This window comes from Myotis daubentonii, chromosome X, assembly GCF_963259705.1.
Source record: "Myotis daubentonii chromosome X, mMyoDau2.1, whole genome shotgun sequence".
NCBI classification, from domain to species: domain Eukaryota; kingdom Metazoa; phylum Chordata; class Mammalia; order Chiroptera; family Vespertilionidae; genus Myotis; species Myotis daubentonii.
In genome coordinates, this window is record NC_081861.1 from 1203569 (window position 1) to 1227870 (window position 24302).

Genomic DNA, 24302 nt, shown 5'->3' on the forward strand with positions numbered 1-24302 from the left:
CCGTAGAGGTGAAATGCCAGAACGGACGTGCAGCTGTGGAGAGCAACAACTTCTGATGGTGGAGTGTTGATACTATTAGAACCAATACTGAGTAACTGTCTTGAAATGCCAGCAAAGTGAGTACTGTTTTATATTCTGGCAGGGAGTAGAACTTTCTGAATGAGGAAGGGGTTGCAAAAACGATAAACTTGTTAGCCAAAACACCTGCTTGGGTATGAGCCTTTTGGGAGGGCAAGTTATTTATAGAGATCAAAAATCTTAAATACAGCCCTGGCTGGCGTGGCTCAGTTGGTTGAGCCTCATCGGAAAGGTAACCTGTTTGGTTCCTGACCAGGGCACATGCCCAGGTTACGGGTTCGGGCCCCAGTTGGGGTGCGTAATGGAGGCAACCCATCAATGCTTCTCTCTCACATTGATGTTTCCCCCTCTTCTTTCCTCTCTCTCTAAAATAAATACGAACACTTAAAAAAATACAAAATACATGTGTACACTTAGATGCCAACAATTCCAGTAGCGGAGAACTTACCTAAGAATATAATCAGAGCTACACAAAGATTTGCTAATGAAGACAGCTGTGCAAGTGTTTATGGCCATGGGAAACTAGAAGCCATCTCCACGTCTAACCATTGCAGTTTGTGCTTCAGAGTTATAACTCCCAATAAGATGGGCATGTCAGAATCACCCCTGGAGCTTTTCCGATAAACACACAGCCCTCCAACCTGCATGCCTGGGGCTGAGGGAGGACGTGGGGCTCTCTCAGATGAGCTGAGTGGTGCAGTGAGCCACTGCTACTATGGGCATGTGTCCTATCCCTCGAGCGTGCCACAGTGAAAGCCAGTATTTAAGCATATTTTGTGCCCGGCCGGTGTGGCTCAGTGGTTGAGCATCGACCCATGAAACAAGAGGTCACTGGTTCGATTCCCTGTCAGGACACAGGCCTGGGTTGTGGGCTTGATCCCCAGGAGGAGGTGTGTAAGAGGCAGCTGATCAGTGTTTCCTTTACTCTGTCCCTCTCCCTTCCCCTCTCTAAAATCAACAAAACATTGTCAAAGAAGAACATTTTGTCACATGGCATAAAAAATCAGGCTATGTGAAATTCACATAACAGAAAAGTAACCATTTTAAAGTGTGCAATACAGTGACCTTGCATCCTGTAATCTTGCTACACATTTCTAATAGTTTTTTGAAGATTCCTTAGGATTTTTCTATATGCGGAATCATGCCATCTATAAACAAAGACAATTTTCCTTTCTTTCCGATCTGGCTGCCTTTTATTTTGTTTTCTTGCTTAACTGTATAGAGTACCAAATCAAAGGTATTGACATTAAAATAATAATAAAACAGTAACAACAATAATGTTTACAAATAATATCTATGGAGCACTCACGACTGCTGTGTACTCTGCTAACTGCTGTAATGTTTTCATTCCTTAAAAGCTTACAACAGCCTTTGAGTCAGCTCTTATCCTTATCCCCATTTTATAAAGAAGGAAGTTGAGGCCCAGAGTATTGAAATGACTTGCTCAAGTCTACACAGCTTGGAAGGGTGAGAGCCACGATTCACCTAAGGCTGTGGTCGGCAAACTGCGGCTCGCGAGCCACATGCGGCTCTTTGGCCCCTTGAGTGTGGCTCTTCCTAAGCCTTAGGAGCACCCTAATGAAGTTAATCACAATGTCCCTACCTATATAGTTTAAGTTTAAAAAATGTGGCTCTCCAAAGAAATTTCAATCGTGGTCCTGTTGGTATTTGGCTCTGTTGACTAATGAGCTTGCCGACCACTGGCCTAAGGCAATGTCGCTGCAAAGCCCACTGTTTCCCACCACCACAAAGCTCCCCTCTGACTGGGGCAAAAGCAGTTCTCTCCTGCTTCCTGTGAACTTCCCTTCTGCTCATCTCAAAGGGAGTCGGCCAGACTCGGGGGTTGCCCTCCTCCGAGAAGCTTAACCCCGGTGTCCGGGAGGAGGATGGATGCGTAGCTGTTCATTTGGGAAGAGCTGTGAGGGGGCTCTGGGAGCCGGGGAGATGGCGGAAGAGGCAGCATGCGGACAAGGGCTTCCCAGGGGCTGCATCACTCCAAGGCGCACAGCTGTGGCAGAGGCTCAGACACCCCTAACTCTGCTGATGTTCCCGATTCAAGGTTGTTTGGTGGGTCAGGAAGCTTGAAATATCCCTGCAGAGGGATGTGGTCAGTTCACATGACTCCTTTCTGCTGTGACAGCTCGGCTCTGGCCAAATTGATCTTAGTCACCACGTGGGCTATTTCAGGCCCGAGTCTGTGGCGCTGGGAGAAATACAGCCCAGGTTTCTTTTTTTTAAAACATATGTTTTACTGATTTTTTACTGAGAGGAAGGGAGAGGGATAGAGAGTTAGAAACATCGATGAGAGAAACACCGATCAGCTGCCTCCTGCACACTCCCTACTGGGGATGTGCCTGCAACCAAGGTACATGCCCTTGACCGGAATCGAACCTGGGACCCTTCAGTCTGCAGGCCGACGCTCTATCAGTGAGCCAAACCGGTCAGGGCCAGCCCAGGTTTCTTGTGATGGGCGAACCTGAGCCCTTCGATAAAAGGCCTGCATGTGGGCAATGGAAGGCTGCACTCCAGACCGAGGAACGACACATAGGCCAAAGCCCAGCATTAGAGTCAAGAAGACTTTAGGGAAGAATTGAGGACGTAGCATAATTAATGTTTCTTGGGGCGGGGAGAAGTAACTTCAAAAACAGCTGACCAGCCCTAGCTGGGTCGTCCAGTGGTTAGAGCGTTGGCCCCGAGGACCAAAGGCTCATGGGTTTGATTCTCGGTCAAGGGCACATACCTGGGTTGCAGGATCGATCCCCCCACCCTGGTGGGGGAGCGTGTGGCAGGCAACCAATTGATGTGTCTCTCACAGCAAGGTCGTCCCCCTCCCCCTTCCATCAACTTCCACTCTCTCTAAAAATCATGGAAAAATATCCTCAGGTGAGGATTAAAACAAAAACAAAAACCAGAAAAAAAGCTGACCAAAATTCACTTTGGATAATAAGATTTTTTTCTTTCATAGGCTATACTGGTTCAGGTGTATAGCAAAGCTAAGAAATTCAAGTCTTGGGAAACTTCTTCGGTACCATCTTAATAATTATTTTTTTGCCAAGGACTTGTAAAACAAAGAGAAAAGAGCCAGTGTGAGAAAACGTGGCCTAGATTCATCTTCAATAATAATGGATAATAAGTCAGTTACTATTTTTAAAGCAATTTTATCTCTGCTATGAATTTGAAAAATAATACAAATTTAAAATATGACTTATCTTCATTTATTAAAACTTACTGTTTAGATTCATACTTAGGGATTACCGTACATGATTTAAAAAAATCAAAATCTTATTGAAATGGTGGTAATTTCTGGAACTGAGAATTTAGCTAGAAAAACAATGGTCAGCACTGGGATATATTCATGGGCCCCGGAACATAATACAAACATGATCATCAACTGCATGTCTGGCTTTTAAAATACATATCTTTTTATTGATTTCAGAGTGGAGGGAGAGGGAGGGAGAGAGAGAAACACCAATGATGAGAATCATTGATCAGCTGCCTCCCGCATGCCCCCTACTGGGGATTGAGCCCACAACCTGGGCATGTGCCCTGACCAGGTATCGAACCCTGACCTCCTGGTTCATAGGTCGACGCTCAATCACTGAGCCACGCCAGCCGGGCTCTGTCTGGCGTTTTGACGATTTCTTTAATTTACCTTTAGTTTCCTCCTTGCATTGAATTTCCTCAGCTGCTCTACTGTTTCCGGAAGATGAATCTTGTAGGCATAACGATCTCTCTCCTATAAAAACAAGACAATGAACATCCGTAACTGTTTAAAAACAGTGAGAAGCTTAACCTAAAACAAACGCTAAAGCCCAAATTCTTAAATGTGAAACATTGAATTCTACGAGACTGGAGATTTTAGTTCATGATTCTGGTAAACATTCCCAAATGAGGCATATGAAGATCAAGACGAAGAGAAAAATAATATTTTATTTTCAGCAATAATAAAGGGCTGAAATAACAAGTCATATAATTTTCAGATATATGGCTAAAATAATTAATCACATGATGATGAAGGTATGAGGTTACCTTTGACATGATCTTGTTGGATAAAATGAGCATTTGAAAATTAACTTCACTGATCCCGCATTCTGAGTTGTGAGGAATACTTGGATTTAAAAATCACAGTATCTTCGAACTAGAACAAACTTCAACGCCATCTAATTCCACCATTTCCCCTTCAGTCCCTGGTGGGTGAGTGTCCAGTAGGAGAGCATTCTTTTATGGCAGCCCCTTAAAATTTTAAGAAAGTGAAAAAGTTCTTTTTTTTTCTTCTTAATCCTCTCCCGAGGAAGGGAGAGGGAGAGAGAGATAGAAACATCGATGACAGAGAACCATGGATTGGCTGCGTCCTGCACGCCCCCTACTGGAGATCGCACCTGCCACCAGGTATGACTGGGAATCGAACCTGCGACCTCCTGATTCATGGGTGGCCGCTCAACCAGGGAGCCATGCCAGCCGGGCTCGGCTCAGATGATCAGGTGGAAGGGCCACCTTCGAGGGCAGTCACTGCTGTCGCCGGGAGAGCTCCCACCCAGGGCAGGAGGCCGCGTACCTTCAGCCAGGGGTGATTCAGGGCTTCGTAGACGGTGATGCGCTCAGCCGGGTCCAGCATCAGCATGCGCCGCACCAGGTCTTTGGCACTTTCCGAGATGTGGCTCCACTGCCTGGGGTTCATCTGGGGCGGGCGACAGGGACGGGGCAGGGCAGTTAACCCAGGCAGAAGGCCGCACCCGCTGTCGCTCAACATCCCTCTCCCGTGTCCACGTCCATCCCTCTCCCGTGTCCACGTCCGGGAAATTCCCAGAGCGAACAGCAGAAACCTACACGGAGTGGCCAGATGATGACGACCACCCCCTCAGTCCTTCATCGACGCTTCCAAAAAGACCGAATACTGAAAACTTCCTAAGCAAATACTCTCCAGGTTTTATTACTATTGTTATTTGCATAACAAATACTCCTTACGTATGTTCTGGTTATTACACGTTATACTTTTAATAATTGAAAAAGAGAATGTTTATGATTCCAATTTCTACCTCAGCTAGAGAGACTAGAATACTTCGACCTCGAAAGGACTGAAAGAACATTTCAAAATGAAAAATGGTATTTCTTACATTTAAATTTTATTTAAACCTCTGACATTATTTGGTCTGGCCCTACCAAGGCATTAGGGGTGAATTAATTAAATGTTTGACCAAATATAGCAGGCTAATTAAAAAATATATATATTTATTGATTTCAGAGAGGAAGGGAGGGAGAGAGAGATAGGAACATCAATGATGAGAGAGGATCATGGATGGGCTGCCTCCTCCATGCCCCCCACTGGCGATCGAGCCCACAACCCGGGACTGTGCCCCTGACCAGAATCGAACCCAGGATCCTTCAGTCTGCACGCTGACGCTCTATCCACTGAGCAACACCAGCCAGGGCCAGGCTAGTTTTTAAGTAGATAGTTTTGTATGGTCCATGAACAATGTAAATATCCAAACAGCCCTTGGAGTTTCAGGAGCTGCTGGTTAAGCCTGAAGGCTGGCCCTTGGGAGTGGGTTTGAGAAACCCCCTGAGCGCGCTGGTAAGGTTCCTGGAGCAGGGGGCCCAGTCTGGGGTTTCCTCTTCCTTTGGCTCCGAAGAGGAGCTGAAATCAATGTGGGGGGTTGAGTATATGAGGGGGAACAAACCAGGCTATAAAACAGTCACTAACTAATTAAGTAACTAACTAACTAATTATCTTTTTCTTTTTAAACACAGTCACTTATTTAAATACAAAAGCCAGGCAGTTTAGACTTCTGCGGTGTAGGATACTGACTACCTCTAACAATGATGTAAGATGATACTGCACCTTCTACATTTGGGAAATATATTTTTGTCCTTTATAAAGAAGTTACTTGAACAGACTCATAGATATGGAGAAGTCACTGAGGGCTGCCAGAGGAGAGGGAGGCTAAGGTGCTGGGTGAAAAAGGTGAAGAGATTAAGAACTAAAAATTAGTAGTTACCGATAGCTGGGGGATGGAAAGTGCAGCATAGGGAATGGTATTGTAATACTATATACAGGGCCAGGGGGCGGGGGGGAACACTTCATAAATTATATAACTAATCACTATGCTGTACACCTGCAGCTAATCTATATATATAAAAGGCTAATATGCAAAGTGTCCCCTCGGGAGTTCAATCTGGAGACCGGGAATTTGATTGCTCATTATGACATGCGCTGACCACCAGAGGGTGGCGTGGAATGAAGGAAGGCCTGGGCTGGTGGCCGGCAGCTGGGGAAGGAAGGCCCCAGCTGGCAGCCGGAAGGCCCCGATGGGCCCTGATCGCCAGCCAGGCCTAGGGACCTTACCCATGCACGAATTTCATGCACTGGGCCTCTAGTATAAAATAATATTGAAAACAAATTGAATGTCAACTGTAATTGGAAAAAAAAGTTAACTGAAATTAAATATTAGCCCACAATCCAGTTAAATAGTATTTTCTCACATCTACTTAAAAAATCAATGAGAATAAAAAGTTAAATTAAAATAACTTAAGAGCAGTAGTAGTTTGTAAACTATGATAACGTAAATGTACTACATTTGAGAGATGTCATAACAATTTCTTGAAAATACCCGTAGGGGTCAGGATATTGATAACAGTTCTGTTAAGAACCACCAGGGTGATAAAATGATATTTTTGAGATCTGGGCTGGACGGTGATAAGCATTGTAGCTGGGTGTCATCAGACTGTTCTCTCCACTGCTTTTGTTTGTTTGCACTTTTCCATAATAAAAAGTGTAGACATAAGTGCTGACAGATCATAGCACTGTGCACTTAAATAAATGCACGAGGCGCATCACTGATGGGAGAGATGAATCTAGACTTCACACTGAGCTGCTGAAAACCTGCGGCTTTTGTGAGAAAAGTCATGGATAGAGGCAAGAGGTGAGGTTGGTCAAGTGAAGGTGCAGCTACATTATTAACCTCAAAGCTTCAAGCCTTCAGGTACAGAAATGAGGAGCCAGCTGCCCCACCCATCTGACTTACTATGAAGATGAGAACAGGGACTTTTAAAATCATGTAACTTCTGTACACGTGTGAACGGTCCAAGTGTCTTACAAAGAACAAAAATACTATTAAATGCTTGAAACATAGACGAAATCGAATACCAGAAGCTGCTGGAAGGAAGCACATTGCCTTGGAAAAAGGAAGTTAGCAACTGAAGAGACACAAAGGAAGAGCTGTATTAGCAAATACTTGTAACTCCCCAGGCCAGTGGGCCACCTCACTGGATGGCACCTACATCACCCGTCATTGTGAGGATGAAATTGATCAAGTGGAAGCGTTCAGGGCCTTGTGGCTGGTATGCTGCTGCTGCTGCTGCATTACTAACTGTGCTGATTTTCGTATGTTAGTGTATGTAGTTCACAAGCAGTTCCCTGGGCACTGAGGTACCTGGGCAGACAGGACTGATTTATTCCCGAGTGGCCAACTGCCTCTCAGAGAAGCAGAAAACCCGAGACTCAGCACCTCTCTGTTAACAGAGTTTTCGGGCATATATTGTTTTTTTACTGTTTACATAGATATTTTTTATTGATAGTATTAAAGGTGTCTCCCATTTCCCCCCTCTTTATCCCCCCCATAGATCTTCACTACCCCATTGCCCGTGTCCATGGGCTGTGCATATAAGTTCTTTGGTTTATTTCTTCTCGTCCTCCCACCCCCACATCGAGGTAAGTCAGTCTGCTCCATGCTTCCCTGCTTCGGGTCTTATTTTGTTGGTCAATTCATTTTGTTCATTAGATTCCACAAATCAGTGAGATCATGTGATCTTTGTCTTCCTCAGTGGCATATATCTTAATCCAAATAAAATAAAGACAAACCCGTATGCCTTTATAAGCAGATGGTGCATAGGCCAGAAACATTTAAAAAAGTATAAACTAGTCTCACCTTCTTAACGCCACAGGCTTCAGCTTTCGGCTTTAAGGAATAAGGCTGTAACTCTGAAACTACTTTTCCTTTCCTTTCTTTTTTTTTCCTTCCCCCTTTTCTCTACCTTTTCCCAAGTCCCATATAAAATTCTAACATTACTAAAGAATTGAACAACAAAATAGATCCAGAGGTATAGAAGCACAGAACAGAATTTGGATTCTCAGAGGTAAGGTGGGGGGAGGGTGGGTGGGTGGGAAGAGGTTAACCAAAAACTTGTATGTGGATATATAAATCTATACTAATAAAAGGGTAATATGGTAATTAGACCAGGAGACCTTCCGGACAAAGCCATGGTGGTGGGGCTGAGGCAGAAGCAGTTAGGGGCGGTCAGGCCAGCAGGGGCGGGGGAGGGGCGGCACGTAGTTGGGGGTGAGCAGGCTGGCAGGGGGTTCAGTTGGGGGTGAATAGTTGGGGGCGAGCAGGCAGGCAGGTGAGTGGTTAGGCGCCAGCGGTCCCAGATTGCAAGAGTGATGTCCGACTGCTGATTTAGGCCCGATCCCAAACAGGCAGTCGGACATCCCCCGAGGGGTCCCAGATTGGAGAGGGTGCAGGCCAGGCTGAGGGACACCCCCTCCCCGCCCCCCCACACAAATTTCATGCACCGGGCCACGTGTGTGTGTGTGTGTGTGTGTGTGTGTGTGTGTATCCCATGGACACAGATAATAGGGTGGTGAGGGTGAGGGCCTGGGGTGGTGGGGGGCGGGGGGATAGGGGCAGGCTAGAAGGGGTCAATGGGGGAAAAAAGGGGACATAGGTCATACTTTCAACAATAAAGATAAAAAACAAGAGTTGAACAGAAACCTTGGGGGACCTCCCAGGTTGGCAGTGCAGTGCTAGAGAAACCTGTGTGCTTGCTTTTGCGTTGCCACGTGTGGCTGAAAATGAAACAGCTGTTCTGAGTAGAAAGTACAGGTTTGAGTAAGAACGGGAAGAAAAAGAACTTTCCCACCATCAGCTGCCCGGGCCCGGTACCTGGACACACTCCCCGGTTTCCCATGTACACCCTGCCCGTCCATCACTCTTTACACCATCAGTAATGACTTTGCACTTCTTCAATAATGAAAGCAATACTTCACTCGTCAGAAGACTGCGGCGTGTGCGTGTGGTTTCCCATCCACATCCGCCCCCCAAAATGTGAATGTTTCTCTGACTTGGGATCGACGTGACAGGCAGTGACTTCCAAACCCACTTCTCAGAATAGCTGCGTCTCCACGGGCAAGCCGGGCGTTCCTAACCCCGTACCTTGTATTTCCCTTTGATGATGCCCTCGAACAATCGCTCCTTGGTCCCGTAGAAAGGCAAGCAGCCGCTGAGCAGGATGAAGAGGATCACGCCGCAGCCCCACACGTCCACGGGCTTCCCATAAGGCTCCCTTTTGACGACTTCTGGGGCCATAAAATGAGGGGTCCCGACGCGTCCTACATTTAAAGCAACAGCAGCAACATCAAGGAAAAATATTTACAGAAAGCAAGCCCCCCTCCCCCATCTGAAAACGGAAAAGAATCGAACAATAACAATCTGAGTGAAAAGTTTCTTCTACCACCGTGGACACCCAGGAGGGGGGGCTCTCTCCGCTCATCTGCATGGAAGTCTGCCCTGATGTGGAGAATGAGTGTTCATCTTGGGGAAGATGCATGTATTTTGATTCAAGAATTGCTTGTAGGTGACAGAAGGAGGGACAATGGTAGGAAGAACACATGGGCGTGATCCTTTGGATTTTGTGCAGATCCGTAGCATGTAAAAGGGCTGGAGTTAACCTTTCACATACACCAACATCCCGAAACTCCTCGTTTGCTATCTCTCAACTTTTCCTGCTGCGTGGTCACTTGATTTTATGACTCTCACCACAAAATTCTAAGAACAGGAAGCCAATCACCAAACCAAGTGAAATGTCACTGTATGTGATACGCATCAGATAACCATTTCACTATTTAAATGTTGTATTTTCTGATAACATCATGATCTTATTACCCAGAACCCCGCACCCGGACCTTGTTACCTTCCTAGTTTGGGATGGCACCTGCCTACCATTTCCCGGTTCTTTTCACACAAGTTGCTGCACTGCACACAGTTTAACCCTTTCTGGATGCCGCGGAGTCGCCACTGAAGGGAGGGCTAGAGACAGGAAAGCCCTCAGGAGTTTCAGGGGTGAATGTGCTCATCTTTCGTTCTGGTTGGGCCTTTGTTTCTTCTTTCTCTGCTCAGTCCAGCCCCAGCTTCTCATTGCTTGCACAGAAGCTGTTATTCACTGGAAACTAATTAGGAACCAGCACCTTTCATTTCAGGACAATTTCCTAAGTGCCTATGTCCCAACCGCAGGAGGTGCTGTGGACATACAGAGGGACAAGCATGACTGCGCCGGACCCTCACAAATGTCAGCATCCATGCGACAATATGGCAGGGGAGTGAGCTACCTAACGGGATGGTGAACTTCAACCTGCTTTTAAGACCAGAGGATCGTTAGCTCAGGCCTCAACATCAGTAAGAGTGAACTAGACAGATAAAACGGCAAAAGGTGTTCCAACCAGGGGCGTAGAGGCACAAGGTATGCAGGACACAAATCCAGAACGCTTTTGGAAAAATGAGAGCTCGCCAGTCTCATTGAGAGTGTGTTTCTTTTCTAGTACAATTTTAAAAATATAAGTTTATTGATTTCAGAGAGGAAGGGGGAGGCAGAGAGAGCAAGAGGAAGAGAGAAACATCCATGATGAGAGAGAATCATGGATCGGCTGCCTCCTGCATGCCCCACACTGGGGATCAAGCCTGCAACCCAGGCCTGTGCCCTGACCGGGAATCAAACCGTGATCCATATATGTAAATGGTTTTTACCGTATGGAACAGATAAAGGAGGAAATGCCTTTCTCTTTAGAGGACAATGGTAAAGTAATGATTTAAGGAATACAGTGATGACTCCTGCCTCATTTTCAGAAGCTGGTCTGTGTTAATGCTGCGTTGGTGTTTTAGTGAATGAGATGGAGCTCAGCTGGTTGCGGCATTGTCCCGACACACCAAGCTTGCACGCTCGGTCCCCGCTCAGGGCACCTATAAGAATCCACCGATGGCCCTGGCCGGTGTGGCTCAGTTGGCTGAACAGTGTCCCGTGCACTGAAAGGTGGCCGGCTCAATTCCCAGTCAGGGCACATGCCCAGGTTGTGGGTTTGATCCCCAGTTAGGGTGCGTGCAGGAGGCAACCAATTGATGTTTTTCTCTCACATAAATCTCTCTCTCTCTCTCTCTCTCTCTCTCTCTCTCTCTCAGCAATAAAAACATACTCAAAACAAAACATAAAAAAATCAACCAATGAATGCATAAGTGGCTGGAACAACAAATTGATGTCTCTCTCTCCTGAAAAATCAACAAATAAAATAAAAAAGAAATGAAATAAAGTATCTTGTGCAACATTATTATTTTGATATTTATCATTGGTCAGGTATTTGAATTTACTATAAACATTCTTGAAAGATGACAGGTTTAAAAAGGTGCTGTTGTCCCAGCCAGTGTGGCTCAGTGGATAGAGTGTTGGCTGGCAGACTGAAGGGTCCTGGGTTCGATTCCGGTCAAGGGCATGTATCTTGGTTGCAGGTTCCCCAGCTCTAGTTGGGGCACATGCAGGAGGCAACCAATTGATGTGTCTCTCTCACATCAATGTTTCTTTCAATCTCTACCTCTCCCTTCCACTCTCTCTAAAAATCAATGGAAAAATATCCTCAGGTGAGGATGAACAACAACAAAATGGTGCTGTTGATATTCCCCATGTTTCCTCTTTGCGAAGGCCGGCAGTATTGAGAGAGAGAAAGTAGAAGGAAATGACAAGAAGGGAAGCTCATAGAATGGGGACCTAAGCAATTTGCAAAGCTAAGGAACAGAACTGAAAACAGGATGGCATTCTGAGCTGGAGTCCATTCAAAGGAATAAACAGAAACCCAAACACTTGAATCTGTAATTAGCATCCACCTCCGTATGCTGGCGAAGTAAGCCTCTATTTTAGCTTTTCTTCGTTTTCTGGCCTGGGGATTTTCTTGTTATGTTTTGCTTTGGCTAATAATAAAATTAGTCTGCATTCACATCTGCCCGCTCTTCCCAAATACACAGATCAGGGCTTGAGCAGTATTCTGACAAATGGGAAAAGTAAAACAGCATGAAATGAAAAATTAGCCGTAGGTGTAAGCCTGAAAGTACATAATCCAGACATCTTTTTATTTGACTAGCCCGGCTCAGTGGGTGAGCGTTGACCTAGGAACCAGGAGGTCACGGTTCGATTCCCGGTCAGGACACAGGCCGGGGTTGCGGGCTCCATCCCCAGTGTGGGGCGTGCAGGAGGCAGCTGAGCCATGATCCTCTCTCATCGTTGATGTTTCTTTCTCTCCCTCCCTCTCCTTTCCTCTCTGAAATCAATAAAAAATATTTAAAAAAAGACAACCTATTCTTAAGGGACTAAAATTCTAGTTATGACTACAGAGCTATTAAATTCAAAACTATACAATGGCACTTTTGGGGGGGTGGGGTAGGGTGCAATGGGTATAAAACATTGAAAAGAGGCTAATATCTAGTGTGAAAGTTTTACAACAGCCTAAAAGTGACCAGGTTTCGAAGAATATTTTTAAAAAGTGTTCTTACCTCCAGCTACAAGTCCGGACTCTCCTAATTGAATAGCTACCCCGAAGCCCCCGAGTTTGACAGGTGCCGAGTTTTCCTTTGAAGCGAGGAGAACACAGTGGGGCTGAAAGCAAAACAGACAAAAACACCAGAGATGAGGATTAATTTAACACGAACAATTCAATGTACACAAAACCGAGTAACATGACCATAAACTAATACAGTAAAAACTTCTGCAATTATTTTGGGTGCTTGAATTCTTTGTCTTATTCTCACTTCTAGTTGACTTCTCCAAAGACTTACCTGTTCTATCTACTATTTTCCAGGAATTATTTGCTTCCCAGATTAGGGTACGGTGCTAAGGATTACTTAGGATTCTAATCACTGTGCTGTGCACTTGAAACTAATATAATATTGTATGTCAACTCTAATTAAAAATAAATTAAGCCCGATGGGTGTGGCTCTCAGTGGTTGAGCGTCAACCCAAGAACTAGGAGGTCATGATTTGATCGCGGTCAAGGGCACAGGCCTGGGTTGTGGGCTTGACCCGAAGTGTGGGGTGTGTAGGAGGCGGCCGATCCATGATTCTCTTTTATCATGGATGTTTCTCTTTCTCTCCATTTCCCTTCCTCTCTGAAATCAATAAAAATATATAAAAAATAAATTAAAGAAACGAATTACTCAGGGAGCACAGATGCTTAATTAAGGAAGATACATTTTTTGCCTTTTCCATGCAATGGTCGCTTCTTTTGAGTGACAGTCTACATTTGCTTAAGGAAGAAATATCTTTGACACCTTGTGCTCAAATGTTCCCTGAAACCTTTCTCTTCTTTCTTCATTTCACCCCTAAGTAAGAAGAGTCAGATCAAATGACTGCAAGTGAGCCTGGTGCCTAGGGAATTCTCTGCCCTTGCCATGTCCGCCTTTCCTCTGGCCCCGCCTTTCCCCTCTGTGAGAAAGGGAGGTGAGAAACCGGAAGTGGGAGAGGAGACACTAGGCCTGTCTCTAGAGAAGAAACTGGAAAAAGACCTATCAATTACACAATAGTAGCCTATCCATATAAATGCCATGATTTTGATCGTTTTACTGTACCGATTAAGAGAATTTCTTCTTTTGAGGAAATATATATAAAGAGGTAGATAAAGAGATAGATGAGAGCGAGAGACTGAGAAAGATAAAACAAAAGTGGAAAAATGTTAACATACGGGGAATCTGAGTGAAAGGAGTCCGCAATTCTTTGTACTATCCTTAGACTTTTTCTGTGAGCCTAAAATTATGTAGAAACAACCCTATCTTATTGTAAAGTCACTCAAAAGAATTCCTGTGGTTATGCTTTCGATTTGTTACATGGTGAGCTTGATTTGTTTCCATTAGATGCTCACCTAATTTGGTATTTTAATTATGTAAAACATGTGCATAGTTCCAGGTGAAAACTCTAAGCCAATATCATTCAGCGAGGTCTAGCTTTGATCCCCTCTCCTCATTCGCAACCTCTCCCTTTTCATGGGTAACTATTGGTATCTAGAGATTTTCAGGGAGATTTTTTTAAAAAAAATCTTTATTGAAAGTATTACATATGTCCCCTATTTCCCCATTGGCCCCAGCTAGCATGGAATTTTGTTTTTTATTTTTTTAATATATATTTTTATTGATTTGAGAGAGAGAGAAAGAAACATCAATGATGAGAGAGAATCATGGATCAGCTGCCTCCTGCACACCCCGCACTGGGGATCGAGCCCGCAACCCGGACCTGTGCCCTAACCGGGAATCGAACCCTGACCTCCTGGTTCATAGGTCGATGCTCAACCACTGAGGCACACTGGCCAGGCATTTGTTTTTAAACAGACATTTGTGCGCTGATGGGAGAGATTCGTAGAGAGGAAATACATTTCCAGGAGAGAGAGGGGATGGGACGGGGGTGTACCAGGGGGCGGGGGGCTGGCCCTGGTGGCAGCGAAGGCGGCAGGATGCGGGGCACCAGCGGAGGCAGACAGATGTGGATGCAGAGATGAGGAAGTTCCCTTCTGAGAACTTCTACTTTCCATTTCCTTCAAAATCAGATGCGATCACCGAGTGGGAGTGGGACAGGGCAGGCGGCTGCTGGCAGTTTGCAGAGAGCGGAGGTGTGCAAAGGATTTGCAAAGGACAGGAGCGCGAGGTGGCTAAGGCGGTCGTTCTCAAATGGTACCATCAGCATCCCCCAGCCTTGCTGGCCTCCACCCCCGCACGTCCTGATTCCTCAGGTCTGAGATGAGGGACATTGACGCTACTGTTCTGGGAGCCATACTTTGAGCAGCACCGGGCTCGGGGAAGACAGCAAGACTGGCAGCAATGGATTCACCTGAGGGCTGTGGTCATGAATCGGAAGTGAGACCAATCAGTGTGAAGTGTGTTTGTACCCCGCAGCCCTCCTCCTGCCTGGCAGCGTTTAGGCCTGGAGGAGGCGGTGAGCTGAACTGAACCGGGGTTGCGATTCAGATAGAGGACCGTGGTATCAGTTCAGAGAGGGCACCAAATAAGCATCTCCATTTATTTCTTCGTGTTCGCTTTTATCTTTATATAAATAGAAACCTAAGATGCCAACAAAGGAGGAATAGGAAGGGTGAGGGGAAGTGGGTTTACAAGAATGAGGTAAGGGCCCAGCTGTTGTGACTCAGTGGTTGAGCGTTGATCTATGAACCAGGAGGTCATGGTTCAATTCCAGGTTGGTACATACGCCCGGGTTGCAGCCTTGATCCCTAGTGGGGGGGAGGGGAGGGGGTGCTGCGGGAGGCAGCCGATCAATGACTATCATCATGTGCCCTTGACTGGAATCAAACCCGGGACCCTTCGATCCGCAGGCCAATGCTCTAGCCACTGAGCCAAACCAGCTAGGGCTCAATGCTTGTGTTTCAAAAGTCCATATAAGTTACAGCTACACAGGTAACTCTAAATCAACTTCTACTCTAGCTTTTCACAGTAGGTCATCAACAAACCTTCTGAAACGCGAGGAAATAATGATACCACCCTTCCAGGCCTTCTGGTTAGCTACAAAATAAAGGCCACATTATGGACCTTAAAAAAAAGGAAAAGAAAAAAATTGTTCCTCAAGAACCAGCAGCTCTTGTAAACTACCATTTACATGTCTAAGAATTATCAGAAATTCATCTCAACACTGTCACAGCGTACGCATGCTCTAATGAGCTCCAATAACAGTTGTATCATGAGAAAGAGCCTTCTTAAATGTAAAAACTTGAAATCTTGAATTAGCCATAGTGACTAGCATTTAGTTATGCTCATTAAATATGACTTTGCTAAAATTATACATTTCAGGATGTAAAATGCATCGACAGAAAATTAACTTCTAAAAATTGGGTGATAAGATGTAACACGAATAAAGTGTTATATTTGTTGCATTCCATATAGTATGACACCACAGGTGTTCTTTTGTGATGTGTGAGTTTATGTTTTTACTTATCTATCTTTATCTCCACTATTATGCTTTACAAGTAATAAAACGTTTTAAAGGGGGAAAAAGTCTGAAAGAGAAAAAGCCCATTTCTAATGAGAACTTCTACAGCTTCTTTATTTTGAGGGATGAGGGAAAACCTCATCTAAAAGACAGACATAATTCCCTCAAGTTCAGTGTTCGCTGAGATGAAAGGTGAGGCTGTTACAGAGCGGCGGAGGGTTGTCATACTGAAAAAAGAAAGAAAAAGAAAAAAAAAAAGCCAATTACCACATGAAGACAGAAAAAAAAAAAAAAAAAAAAAAGCAGAAAGCCCTAACCCACGGCCCCACCGGATGCAGGAGGCCAGCTGACACACTGACTGTCTAGGGAAGTGCGGGCTCAGTGCCTTCCACTCCGGAGCCTGAGCTGTGAGTATCCCTTGATTTCTACTACTCAGAGGATCCTTTCTTCTAGTTAAAAGCGGAGAGATCTGAATATGAAAAGGGAGGCCTGCTTTCAGAATGATGTGTCCACCTTGATGTGACTGGTCTGAGTGAGGAGCCGGGGCACTGGAGCGCTACCAGGGCGACTTGTAGATCTGCTGGACCCAACCAAAGTTATTTGTCTCCGCGGCGGGTTTCTTTCCAGTGTATTGTGATTTTTTATGATTTCCAATTATGCATGATCTTTCACTTCCTACCTTTATTAAGTTCTGCTGTCGGCCTAGTCTCGATGATAGCATTTTCTTTACTGTGCTGTTACTATTTTATGGTAATGACCAGATGTATTGCAGTTTAACTTTTGGGCTATTAGAGAAAAGCAAAAGCAAAATGCTCTTTAGTTAATTCAGCTAAAGTTGAAAAAATGGTTTTTTAGACATAGTTAAGTTTATAACAAAACCTAATATGCTACTAGTAGTAAGAAATCCTCACCTGAGGATATTTTAAAAATATATCTATATTTTATTGATTTTTTACAGAGAGGAAGGGAGAGGGATAGAGAGTTAGAAACATCGATGAGAGAGAAACATCGACCAGCTGCCTCCTGTACACCCCCCACTGGGGATGTGCCCACAACCCAGGTACATGCCCTTGACCGGAATCGAACCCAGGACCCTTGAGTCTGCAGGCCGACGGTCTATCCACTGAGCCAAACCGGTCAGGGCTAAGTCCTCACCGAGGATATTTTTCCATTGATTTTAGAGAGGCAGGGAGAGGGAGAGACAGAGAGAAACATCAATCTGAGAGAGACATATTGATTGGCTGCCTCCTGCACACACCCCGACCAGGGCTGGGGAACCTGCAGCTGAGGTACGTGCTCTTGACCGGAATCAAACCTGGGATCCTTCAGCCCTTTGGGCCGATGCTCTAGCCACTGTGCCACACTGGCCAGGGCTACCAATTTCCAGAGTAACATGCTTTCCATTTCCGTTCTGCACGCAGCAATGAATGCAGCTTCTGAAGCATGGCCTGAATGACTCAGTCTCCCTCACGATGCAGCCAGGCCACAAGCGGTGCTAGGTCGCTGCTGCCACCAAACAGGTATGTCCCGTAACACAGCCATGCGCCGTTCTCGCCGACACCCAAACTGCATTTCAAAACTTGCTCGCTCAAGGCCACAGGGGCATGTGCTGGGCTCATGAAGCGCCTACATGAACTGGCAAAGGCCGGTGGGCGACGGGCAGAAAACCACTGCGCCCCCTGCAATATGGCACGGGAGCCCCCGGAGCATGAGGCCACTGTGCGAGCACAGTGGTTATTTCCCGCCTTCACTGGCCATTCTCAACAAATCAAACACACGCTTCGCAAAACAGCAACAATGGCCTTAAGAACACAGAGTGTGGTTACTTAGCATATGTAACTCGACTGACATTGGAAAGGAGGCGAAAAACAGCCACTGAATTTCAAACAGTATTTAGTCAGTTACTTTGTAAATAAATGACTGGATACTAGCCGCCTACTATTACTAGTTAAATGGACGCATTGCTTGGCTTTATTTTATTTAAGCTTGAAAATAGAGCTAATCAGAGGTTTATGCACCTCGGTTGCAGGTTCCCCAGCCCTGGTCGGGGTGTGTGCAGAAGGCAACCAATCGATGTGTCTCTCTCATATCGATGTTTCTCTCTCCCCCTCTCTCTCCCTTCCTCTCTAAAATCAATGGAAAAATATCCTCGGGTGAGGATGCAGCCCTAACCGGTTTGGCTCCTTGGATAGAGCGTCGGCCTGCAGACTGAAGGGTCCCAGGTTTGATTCCGGTCAAAGAGAGGTTTATTGGGGGTCTTGTCCAACTATCATTTATTTTATTTGCAGGTTAGAGCTGAGGCAAATGGTTTCGGGATCTGTGTTGTGTGCTAGCAGCTTTCTAGAAACATCTTAAGGCTCTCAGGCCTAGAAATAAGTAGGCAAAGATATGTTCTGGGGGAAGCGCCAAGCATTCTGACAAATGATTTGTGATTCTGTAAACTCTGTACTTATTACTGGCTGTAATGGACATCGCAAATAGGAAGATGAATACCTTTTCTAGAGAAGTAAAGCTATATGGCATAATCTCTTCTTAGAACTGCGGATAATGTGAAAGGAATCATGTCAAAATACTGCTGACTGAACTCATCATTGACAAGGAAAATGCTGGCCCTGGTGGTGTGGCTCAGTGGATAGAGTGTCGGTCTGCGGACTGAAGGGTCCCAGGTTTGATTCCAGGCAAGGGTACATGCCCGGGGTTGTGGGCTCAATCCCTGGCCCCAGTCAGAATGCATGCTGGAACACATCAATGTTTCTTTCTCTCTCTCTCTCTCTCTCTCTCTCCTTCTCTCTCTCTCTCTCTCCCCCTCCCTCCCTCCCTCCCTCCCCCCTCTAAAAACCAATGGAGAAATATCGTTGGGTGAGGTTTAACAATAACAAAAATGCTGACCATACGTACTTAGGAGGAGAGAGGCTTGGTGCAAAGGATCATGGGCATCTGAGTCCCAACTTGGGCGCTGCCACTTCAGATGTGTGTGGTCCAGGTTGAGGATCATAACCTCTTGACCTTTCATGACCTCTTTTGTAAAACCTACCTCACATGGCTTCCCTAAGGATTACGTAAATGATATATCCTGACCGCGTGGAACGCGCTGCCTGGAACATAGCAGATGCTAAATAAATATTAGGTAGCGGCTCAGCTATCTAGCCCCAGGGCTCAATTCTGCATGAGCCTTAGGATCCCCTGAGGAGCTTTTAAAGGAAACCAGGGCCTGGAGCCCATTCCAGACCAATTAGATCAGGTCTGCGGGGGGAGCCAGGGTGGTCTGGTCCCACGCTCACATCCCCGGGGACAGGCGCCTGTGGCCTTCAACTCGCTCTGACATGACTGGGCTCCTCTCCCACCGCTGGGCCCTTTCTGGGGTGAGCTGCTGTAGGTGCCAGTCTGCCTTGTGGGTGGAAACCTACCAGCTCGAGACAGGACCAGACGAGCAGTAACCATCTTCACTTAAGACACCACCCGATCGCCCTGGCCGGTGTGGCTCAGTGGATAGAGCGTTGGCTGGCGGACTGAAGGGTCCTGGGTTGGGTTCCAGGTGAGGGCATGTGCCTCGGTTGCAGGCTCTGGTTGGAGCCCCTGTGGGAGGCAACCGATCGATGTGTCTCTCTCTGCTGTTTCTGTCTCTCCCCTTCCTTTCCACTCTCTCTAAAAATGAATGGAAAAATATCCCCCCCAGACGTAGGAATTCAGCCCAAGGGGTGCGTGTTTGTTGCTGCCACCTCACACTGCTGCTATGGCAACTGGAGCCGATTGTAATAGTGCAGCTGTGTTTCTGTTAAGTCAGCTAGAGCCCTTCCTATACTGGAACAGTTGACTTTAATATCCACATGGAGCCCTTTGCATAGTTTTATACCAAAATCCCCTCTTTCATTCAACATAGCGGCAAACAGAGCAGACTTGGTCCGTTGCTGTGTGGAGTGTAACGTAGCCTGGGAGGAGGAAAAAATGATTGTTTTAAAAGTCACTGCAGCCCTAACCGGTGTGGCTCAGTGGATAGAGCGTCGGCCTGTGGACTGAAGGGTCCCAGGTTCGATTCCGGTCAAGGGCATGTACCTTGGTTGCGGGCACATCCCCAGTAAGGGGGGTGCAGGAGGCATCTGGTCGATGTTTCTCTCTCATCGATGTTTCTAACTCTCTATCTCTCTCCCTTCCTCTCTGTAAAAAAATCAATAGAATATATTTTAAAAAATAAAATAAAATAAAATTCACTGCAGCTCCCTCTGTTGGCACCCCCCCCCCCCCCCGGCTAGACGGCACCATCAGCTGCACACTTGGCAGCCTGCCCGCCTTCCTCGATGGCCCTTTCCTTCTAGAATTTCCTAACACAAAAGCACGCTGGAGCTTCTGCCCACTTGATGAAATTTGCCTCCCTCCCTCCACTGCCCTGAACTCCGGAAAGACCCTAACCGAGGCTGGCACAGCTTCCTCTTCGCCAGTTCCCCTTCCACGGAAGATAAGTGTACCCTCCACCCTCCAGCAAAATGGTTTCTTCTTGAGCAGATCGGAGCTTGAGTTAAGAGAGGCTGAGTTCTCCTAAATATTGTTCTTTGTAGAAGATGCGAAACCAGGAAATTGCTGTCATTCCAAATCCACGTGTCTTTTTTTTTTTTTTTATAGAAGTGCAAGTGATGTTCCATCAAGGCAGTCACCTGGCTGGTTCCCCCCCGGCACTCTTTCTTTCTTTTAAAAAAATATTTTATTCATTTCAGAGAGGCAGGGAGAGGGAGAGAGAGAGAGAGAGAAACATCCATGATGAGAGAGAATCATGGCTGGGCTGCCTCCTGCACGCCCCACACTGGGGATGGAGCCCACAACCCGGGCCTGTGCCCTGACCGGGAATCGAACCCTGACCTCCTGGTTCCTAGGTCAACGTTGAACCACTGAGCCACGCTGGCTGGGCGTGATTCTACTATATCTTTGCTGCTTGTTTTTGACACCATAATGCTGCTCCATACATAGAATACATACTCAAATGGTCTAAGGCCCTAAAGTAGGAGAAAAGTAAATTTTGCCGTGTCTAAAAGAAGTCACTTATTGTTTATGCTTGCAGTTAAAGCAACGTCTTCAAACAGCAAATGAATCAATGCTTGACCTTCTGTTGTAGGAAGAATCTGAAGCCCTTACGGAAGCCACCCGCGAGGACCATGTCCTTCGGGACCCCCACCTTTTGATCCCCCCAGAAGACGACGCGACATCACCCCGTGACCATGACGCCGGCCACTTCGGCCAGCAGCTGGCCGTCCTCTCCCCAGGGAGCCTGCTTCCTGACCAACCACAGCGCCCCGTCGCCACGCAACTTCTCGGGGGCCCCGAATTCCACCGACTGCCCCATGGATGAGCACCTGCTCTCGCAAGTGCTTGCCGCCTTCTACTCGGTCATTTTCCTCGTGGGGCTGGTGGGGAACATCATCGCCCTCTATGTGTTCCTGGGGATCCACCGCAAAAGGAATTCCATTCAGATCTACCTCCTGAACGTGGCCGTGGCGGACCTCCTGCTCATCTTCTGCCTCCCCTTCCGCATCCTGTACCACCTGAACCACAACAGGTGGACGCTCGGCGTGATTCTCTGCAAGGTGGTGGGCACGCTCTTCTACATGAACATGTACATCAGCATCATCCTGCTCGGCTTCATCAGCCTGGATCGCTACGTCAAGATCAACCGGTCCGTACAGCAGCGCAAGGCCGTCACGACCAGACAGAGCATTTACGTTTGCTGTATAGTCTGGGCCGTCGCTCTGGCTGGGTTCCTCACTATGATTATTTTAACCCTGAAGGGCGGAGGCCACCATTCCACCATGTGTTTCCATTACAGAGATAAGCGGAAGGAGAAAGGCGAAGCCATTTTTAATTTGGTGCTGGTGGTCATGTTCTGGCTGGTTTTCCTCCTGATCATCCTGTCCTATCTGAAGATCGGCAAGAACCTATTGAAGATTTCGAAGAGGCGGTCCAAGTTTCCCAATTCGGGCAAATACGCCACGACAGCCCGGAATTCCTTCATCGTGCTGATCATTTTCACCGTCTGTTTCGTGCCCTTTCACGCCTTCCGCTTTGTGTACGTTTCCGTACAGCTCAACGTGTCCTCGTGCTACTGGAAGGAGATCGTGCACAAGACCAACGAGATCATGCTGGTCTTCTCCTCTTTCAACAGCTGCCTGGACCCCGTCATGTACTTCCTGATGTCCAGTAACATCCGCAAAATAATGTGCCAGCTTCTTTCTAGAAGGTTCCAAGGGGATTCGAGCAGGAGTGAAAGCACGTCGGAGTTCAAGCCAGGGTACTCCCTCCACGAGACGTCAGCCGCGGCGAAGATTCAGACCGGCTTCTAAAGCATTTTTGGGCAACACGTTCAAAAGCCTCTTCATTCCTTGAAGAATGGAACGTTTTCCAGGATGAAACGCTAGCATTTACAAGGCCCGAATCTCCCCAGAGCTCTTTTCTTATGGGCGATGTTTCATTTGCTTTAATTGTAAAATATTTCAAGGAAAACAAAAGCTTACGCTTATCACTAGATTTTAAGTCTGTGTGTAAATCTGTTCAAGATATATTGGTCAGCTAACACTCTTCAAAAGTTTTAAATTTTCTTTCATTTTCAAAAAATCCTCACCTGAGGATATCCCCTCTCCCACTGACTTTTTAGAGAGAGTAGAATGGAGAGAGAGAGAGAGAGAGAGAGAGAGAGAGAGAGAGAGAGAAACATCTATTGGTTGCTTCCCTCATGCATCTGGGATTGAACTTGCGACTGAGGTGCATGCCCTTAACCTGAATCTAACCTGTGACCCTTTGGTCTGTGGGCCGAAACTCTAACCACTGAGAGAACCGGCCAGGTATAAGCTAACTAACACTCTTAACAAAGATTATAAAGTTAAGTGACATGTATGGCTTCAACAACAGGATGATTAAAGGAAATGCCATAGTTTCTCAAGTCACTAAAGTTGTTACTCAAAATTAAGCACCTAGTACTAATTTAAAGTGTGTTTAAAAGTAAGTTAAATGATTTGAAGACTGATTTAAAATGTCAGAAAATACATGTTGATTGTCACTTTAAAAGCTTGTAATTTGCCTCTGTATTAATTGATGCCTAAACCTCTATAAGAGATGAATTGATGATAAACTTCTAATAAAACATGGAATCCCCCAGTATCTCTCGCTGCCTATATAAAATGGAAAGAATTTAAATATCGCGCAATACTAGTAAAATCAAACAACAGCTGAGCTAAGAATGCAATCGCCTAACAGGGCTTGGAACTTAGCCACCTGAAACCACACTTTCATAGAATAAAATGGAAGATGTGCTCACCCTGTACATCCGCCGGAACCTCAAACACACATGTGATAAAACATAGGTAATGCTGCTCAGGGAACTAAACGATTGGAAACAAGCTGAGTGAGTGTGCGCCAGCCGAGGACTGGGGAAACGACATTGTGGCTTATTCACAAAATGAAATGAACTCCATCTGCATCAGCACAATTCACAAAAGCAACACTGAATGAAAAACAAACCGCAAAAGGGTATGGAACATATGAAAGCAGGTATGTAAAATACAAACACACGAAACGGTACCATATTCTTTTTTAAAAAATATATTCTTATTGATTTCAGAGAGGAAGGGAGCGGGAAAGAGAGAAACATCAGTGAGGAGAGAGAACCATGGATCGGCTGCCTCCTGCACGCCCCACACTGGGAATGGAGCCCGCAACCCGGGCCTGTGCCCTTGACCGGGAATCGAACCGTGACCTCCTGGCTCATAGGTTGACGCTCAACCACTGAGCCACACTGGCCAGGCTTTAAAAAAATATTTTTATGAATCTATAAATGCACAATAAAAATAAAAAACAGACATGGTAATGTACACAATATGTACATTAACTGCGAGTTAATGGTTATATTTGGAGAGATTTAAAGCACACATGGCAATGTGTTAATGTCTGTTAAACCTGTGTGGTAGTATACGAGTATTTTATATTATTTTTGGTATATTTCTAAGTGTTTGAAATAGTTCATAATAATAAAGAACTCTGTAGATCAGAATTAAAAGGAGCAAATTCTGAAATTTTCCTGGATGTTCAAGAATACTACGCTGCTACAAAAAAGAAGGAACTTTTACCATTTGCAATAGCATAGATGGAGCTGGAGAGCATTATGCTAAGTGAAATAAGCCAGTTGGAGAAAGATAAACATCACATGCTCTCACTCATATGTGGAATATAAT

At 45.9% G+C, this 24302-nt stretch overlaps 2 protein-coding genes across 13 annotated transcripts in view; one reads left to right on the forward strand and one right to left on the reverse strand.

Moving 5' to 3' along the window:
* CASK (calcium/calmodulin dependent serine protein kinase) overlaps nucleotides 1–24302 on the reverse strand; it is a 277352-nt gene that overhangs the window by 84532 nt on the left and 168518 nt on the right. For all 11 annotated transcript variants that reach the window (XM_059679502.1, XM_059679504.1, XM_059679506.1 and 8 more), the window contains exons 6-9: nucleotides 12663–12765; nucleotides 9288–9463; nucleotides 4634–4756; nucleotides 3731–3814 (exon numbers count right to left, since the gene is read on the reverse strand). In XM_059679502.1, coding sequence (XP_059535485.1) covers nucleotides 3731–3814; nucleotides 4634–4756; nucleotides 9288–9463; nucleotides 12663–12765 — 486 coding nt within the window. The remainder of the gene's footprint in view (nucleotides 1–3730; nucleotides 3815–4633; nucleotides 4757–9287; nucleotides 9464–12662; nucleotides 12766–24302) is intronic.
* On the forward strand, nucleotides 16390–23232 carry GPR34 (G protein-coupled receptor 34). Of its 2 annotated transcripts, none has more exons than XM_059678806.1 (3): nucleotides 16390–16499; nucleotides 17514–17612; nucleotides 21143–23232. In XM_059678806.1, the coding sequence occupies exon 3, from the start codon at nucleotides 21300–21302 to the stop codon at nucleotides 22416–22418; it is 1119 nt and encodes a 372-aa protein (XP_059534789.1). In that variant the 5' UTR covers nucleotides 16390–16499; nucleotides 17514–17612; nucleotides 21143–21299; the 3' UTR covers nucleotides 22419–23232. The 2 variants fall into 2 exon arrangements, with proteins under 2 accessions (XP_059534789.1, XP_059534788.1); XM_059678805.1 differs by having other exon boundaries at nucleotides 21197–23232.

Excerpts from the sequence above, each read along its gene's own strand:
- GPR34 (XM_059678806.1), top strand. The coding sequence starts at position 21,300 with ATGACGCCGGCCACTTCGGCCAGCAGCTGGCCGTCCTCTCCCCAGGGA.